The 4,593-nt window shown below is 48.9% G+C and overlaps 1 protein-coding gene across 1 annotated transcript; it reads left to right on the plus strand.

Moving 5' to 3' along the window:
• The first annotated feature begins 2,893 nt into the window (after nt 1-2,893).
• LOC115331195 lies at nt 2,894-4,309 on the plus strand. The gene has a single exon (XM_040206888.2). The coding sequence runs from the start codon at nt 2,894-2,896 to the stop codon at nt 4,292-4,294; it is 1,401 nt and encodes a 466-aa protein (XP_040062822.2). The 3' UTR covers nt 4,295-4,309.
• The last annotated feature ends 284 nt before the right edge of the window (nt 4,310-4,593 follow it).

Below are 4,593 nucleotides of genomic sequence, written 5' to 3' on the forward strand. Positions count from 1 at the left end.
TAACGACTACTGAAAAGAATACACTAAAACCATGAAACAAAAGCACTTGTATATTTGGTCGTCAAAGTAACGAGAAAAGTATACTTTTTGAGGTTTCCTAACGCGTTCCTTTTGAGAATTGGTAACGAGTAACGTATTCAGTTACTTTTTGATCAAATAAAATCTGTCGTCGTCATGTCTTCGCAGGCTTGTCAATTGACCAGACAGGTAGATTCTGGAACAACATGATTTCTAAAGCGTTCTTTTTTTTGTTTTTTTGCCTGTCCTAAACAGGCAGGCAGAGAAAGAAGAAACCAATTGCGCCGATGGCCGAGCAGGGGGGCTAAGCTCGGCGCGGCAAGATCGAGGCGAGTTCTCCGCCAAACTCGCCGACCGCCGCGATTGGTCGGCGCCGTGCATGACGACACGCGCCGACACTCCCTAGATCGTGACGTTAAACGGAGGGTTTGAGGCGGTCGGAGAGTTGCATATTCGGAACTCGCGGCGAGATGCGGTGACGTCATTGTGACGTGGCAGAAGCCGCCGCGGATGGGAAAAGCCTGCCGGCTTCGACCTAGGCGAGTTTGGGCGAGTTGGGCGCGAGATCAGGGAGAAGCGTCCAAAATGGCAGCGTTTTCGTTCGTGTTTTGCCGTCGGCATAGGTATTTAAACCATGCCAATGTGTTTGACATGGACGACGTTCATTTTCAACAACACTATCGTCTCTCGAAAAACGTGGTAAGGTGGCTGTGCGATGAACTGCGTGGCGAACCGGGCTTGAGGCGATGGAGCCGTGAATGAACCGTCGCCCCCGTCGTGAATCCTACAGCCAAATTCTACAAAGTGAATCCTAGAAACAAATGAGTTTTTACGGCAATCTGCAACCAGGAACGCAATTTATCATTACCTACAGGCTTTTACAATTATTGTAATGGTTTGCTGCGCTGCGTAGATGCAAGAGAAACGCACTTGATAAGATTTAAAGTAAAAGAGGATAAAAGAAAAGCAATCTACATGAATGGCGCAGACTAACAATTGTGTAATTTCTTTCTCATCTTTCTCCCTCCACAGCGTATTTTGACGAACAAATCGGTCGTTAGTTGTTTATACGGCAGAACATGCCAGAACATGCCAGAACATGGCGACATTGTTGCCTGTAGATAAGTGATTTAGCCAGTGCGGTACAACCGCTAGCCTGGGGTCTTTAACGTGCACCAAGCAGTAGTGATACACGAATGCACGCCGGTGCGATGCTCATTAAAGGGGCACTGACACATCAAAATCATATTTTTTTTTTATTATCCGAAACGGTCGAAAACGATGCCGGGACATTACCCTCAAAATTTGAAATTTGGGAACTCAGTATTCGTGAAGTAAAAAAACAATTTCCAAATGCCGAATTCGAAGTTCCCGCGCGATCGGCGCCGGTGCCTTGACGTCAAAAATTGCGGAGACCTGAGAGTCCCCTTTCCTGTCACCACTCCCTGCTGTTGCCATGGCGACCCAAAGCGAGGAGGAAAGGAGCGAGCGCCGGCTAGCGCCGGCGTTGCGGCGGACCGGTTTTGAGCGGTGTCGCCCGTTTTCCGTTGGAGGATACAAATCCAGGAGACGGCACCACAACGAACTCCCGATTTTTGGTATTTCAAAAAGAAGGGCCGTAGTGCGTTCGCAATTGCGTTAAAAAACATGTTTTAGGATTGCCGTCATTAAATGTTATAAAGATGCCGCCTACAAAACTTCTAAATTTCCTGATTTTTGACGTCACCGATCAAAAGAAGCGAGGAGGCGAGAGGCGGGAAAATCAAACGCCAAAAATAAAAAGGCGCGCGTGCGCGCGGGAAAATTTTTTTTCGCGATGCGGTTTTTTTTTGCGTGTCTATGGCTGCAACTTGCATCGTTTTAGACAATAAAAATAAATACGACCTTTGGGGTGTCAGTGCCCCTTTAAGATCGACACGGGCAGGGGTGGGGATTGAAACCAGGCCCCTGGGTTCTGCAGCGCGAGCTTTCGCTCCACGTGCACCCTTTTCTGAAAAACATATTGTGGCTGTGTAGCGACGTGGGGGGGAGAAAGATGAGAAAGAAGTTACAGAGTTGTTAGTCTGCGTCATTCCTGTATGTTGTTTTTCGCCTATTCTTTGCTTTAGTTTAAATCTTTACCAAGTGCGTTTTTCTTGCACCTACGCACCGCAGCAAACCATCACAATGTCTAAACACCTAGCCCATATCCAAGCAATATTTGTATCATTTGGATCCGCGCTGTTACCGATTCTTATGTCATTTACGATTTAAATAAAAAAAAATTGGGTTCTGTGTATGTTTCTAGAGCCTAAAATTTGGTCTGCCTCAATGTGCGACTTGTCTCCCAGCTGTAGATGAGACATTTAGCCAGTGCAGTACAACCGCTAGCCTGGGGTCTTTGACGTGCACCACGCAGTAGTGAGTGATACACGACCGCACGCCGGTGCGTTGATCATCAAGATCCAAAGGGGCAGGGGTGAGGATTGAACCCAGGAGCGGAGCGTAGGGACAAATCAGAGCTACGCTGGGGAACTCGCCGCCGCCGGGGGGGTTGGAAATGTAAGAGGAGGAGTGGGAAACTCGCCGGGGCGGAGTCAAAAGAAGCTCCTCCCCTCGCTCGTGATGTCGCATCGGAGAGATTCCCGCCGAAGGCGAGCTTAGCCCCCCAGGCGTTGAACTTGGCCCTCCGATCGCATGTTTTTTTTAAGGCGAAATCCTTACTTGTCCCTTACGCGAAAATAGCGCTGGCGTTGTGCCCGAAAGAAAGGAGGAAGAAGAATCCTATTTGACTAGGTCGCCATTTTTTCTTCTCTTGTTTGAATTTTTCGACACGTATATTTTAAGACGCCCATTCAAGTCAACCTTGGCCTTTCGAGGCAGGGGTACACCTGGTATGTCCTGTGCCGATGGACATCCCCCAGCCACGACCTCGGATATTACCGAATCAGACCATACCTACAATGGAACACAAGTAAGCCCCCAAACTAAGCGACGTAAGGGAGACGGTGATGATGAGGAGATATCAGTGAACGACCACCCGGAAAAAATGGAAGAGACGGAAGCCGGAGAGGACTCTGAGTTCACCTTAGTGCAACATCGTCGACAGAGGACGACAGGGGTTCCAGTCCTGCTAACGCCCGTGCAGGAGGATAAGCGGTTGCAGCAACAAAACCCGCTGAAATTGTCTGCTGAAGTAGAGACACTGGCTGGCGCGCCCATCGTGAGACATCGTTTCACAGCGAGGGGAGGTCTTTTACTTGATGTCTCAGAAGTACCGACTGTGCATCGACTTCTCAAAGTGCACTCCCTTTGTGGGATCCCGGTACAAGCAACAATACCCAAAGCGTACCTACAAAACTTCGGTCTAATCAAAGGGGTACCAAAGTGGTACACTGATAATGACCTTAACGAATTCCTGGGACCAGCCGGTGTGATCGCCGCTCGTCGGCTCTACCAGCGACGCGAAAATGCAACAGATGTTGCCCAACCGACCGACCGAGTGGTTCTAACATTCCGTCCAAACACCGAGCGACCGGACAAGATCAACCTCGGCTTCACACGGCACGAGGTAACCGAGTACATTGCAGCACCTCCAAGGTGTTTCAACTGCCAGGCCCTCGGCCACATTGCAAAGTACTGCAAGGGGAAAACAAAATGCAAAAGATGTGGAGAACCACACTCGTCCAAAGAATGCCCTGGCACACTTCCCACCAAATGTGCGAACTGTCTCGGTGACCATCCTGCTTCTTATGCAAATTGCAAGGTACGCCTAGCAGCACTTACAAGGAAAAAAACTTTCATTCACGGACCAAAGCTTGTTGAAACACAACGTGAACTACCTGTAGCACAAGAAGAATATCCTGCGCTCCAAAAAGAAACAACGCACGCAGATCGTTCCCATGCGCAAGCAGGACGAAAAAATCAACCTAAGAAGGACTCGCCAAAAAGAGCTGCATCGAGGTCAATGAATATTTCTTCTAAACGTTCTCCAACCACTGATAAAGGAAACTCAGGAAAGTCAGATGCGAAGAAGGACCAACAAGAAATGACCCAGACTAGACCAAATAGAAACCTTGCATACAGTGATGTACTTTCTGGTCGACGTGTGTCTGAGGAGCCAGCGCAAGAATCAGCCACATCCGCCGATAGCTTAATAGGCTTCATCTTCTCTGCACTGCGGAGTGCCATTGCACAAATGCCACCGAGCACATTGAAGACAATTTTACAAGGAATGATGCTCTTTGAGACAGCTATCGTCGGAATCGTGAAAAATTCTCAACACAGCGATGCCTGAGAGCAACGCTGCAGGATCCCCTGTGCGCGCGTCGGTAGCGCCGGGTCGTATCAAGATGCTTCCATCGATCATCCAGTGGAATGTTAATACTCTCCGACCTCGACTTTCCGAACTTCGTCGCCGCCTCCTGGAGCTTCAACCAAATGTTCTTGCTCTTCAAGAAACGTATGTGCAACCAGGACCTCATCGATTATCCCCATACGTCCAATATCACAGTAAGACACCGCACCTCGACGGGAAGTCTAGGGCATCTATATTCGTGCAGAATCACCTCAAACAAATGGAAATCGACCTTAGCG

Source organism: Ixodes scapularis, unplaced genomic scaffold (assembly GCF_016920785.2).
Source record: "Ixodes scapularis isolate PalLabHiFi unplaced genomic scaffold, ASM1692078v2 PGA_scaffold4__175_contigs__length_147842914, whole genome shotgun sequence".
Taxonomy (NCBI): Eukaryota; Metazoa; Arthropoda; class Arachnida; order Ixodida; family Ixodidae; genus Ixodes; species Ixodes scapularis.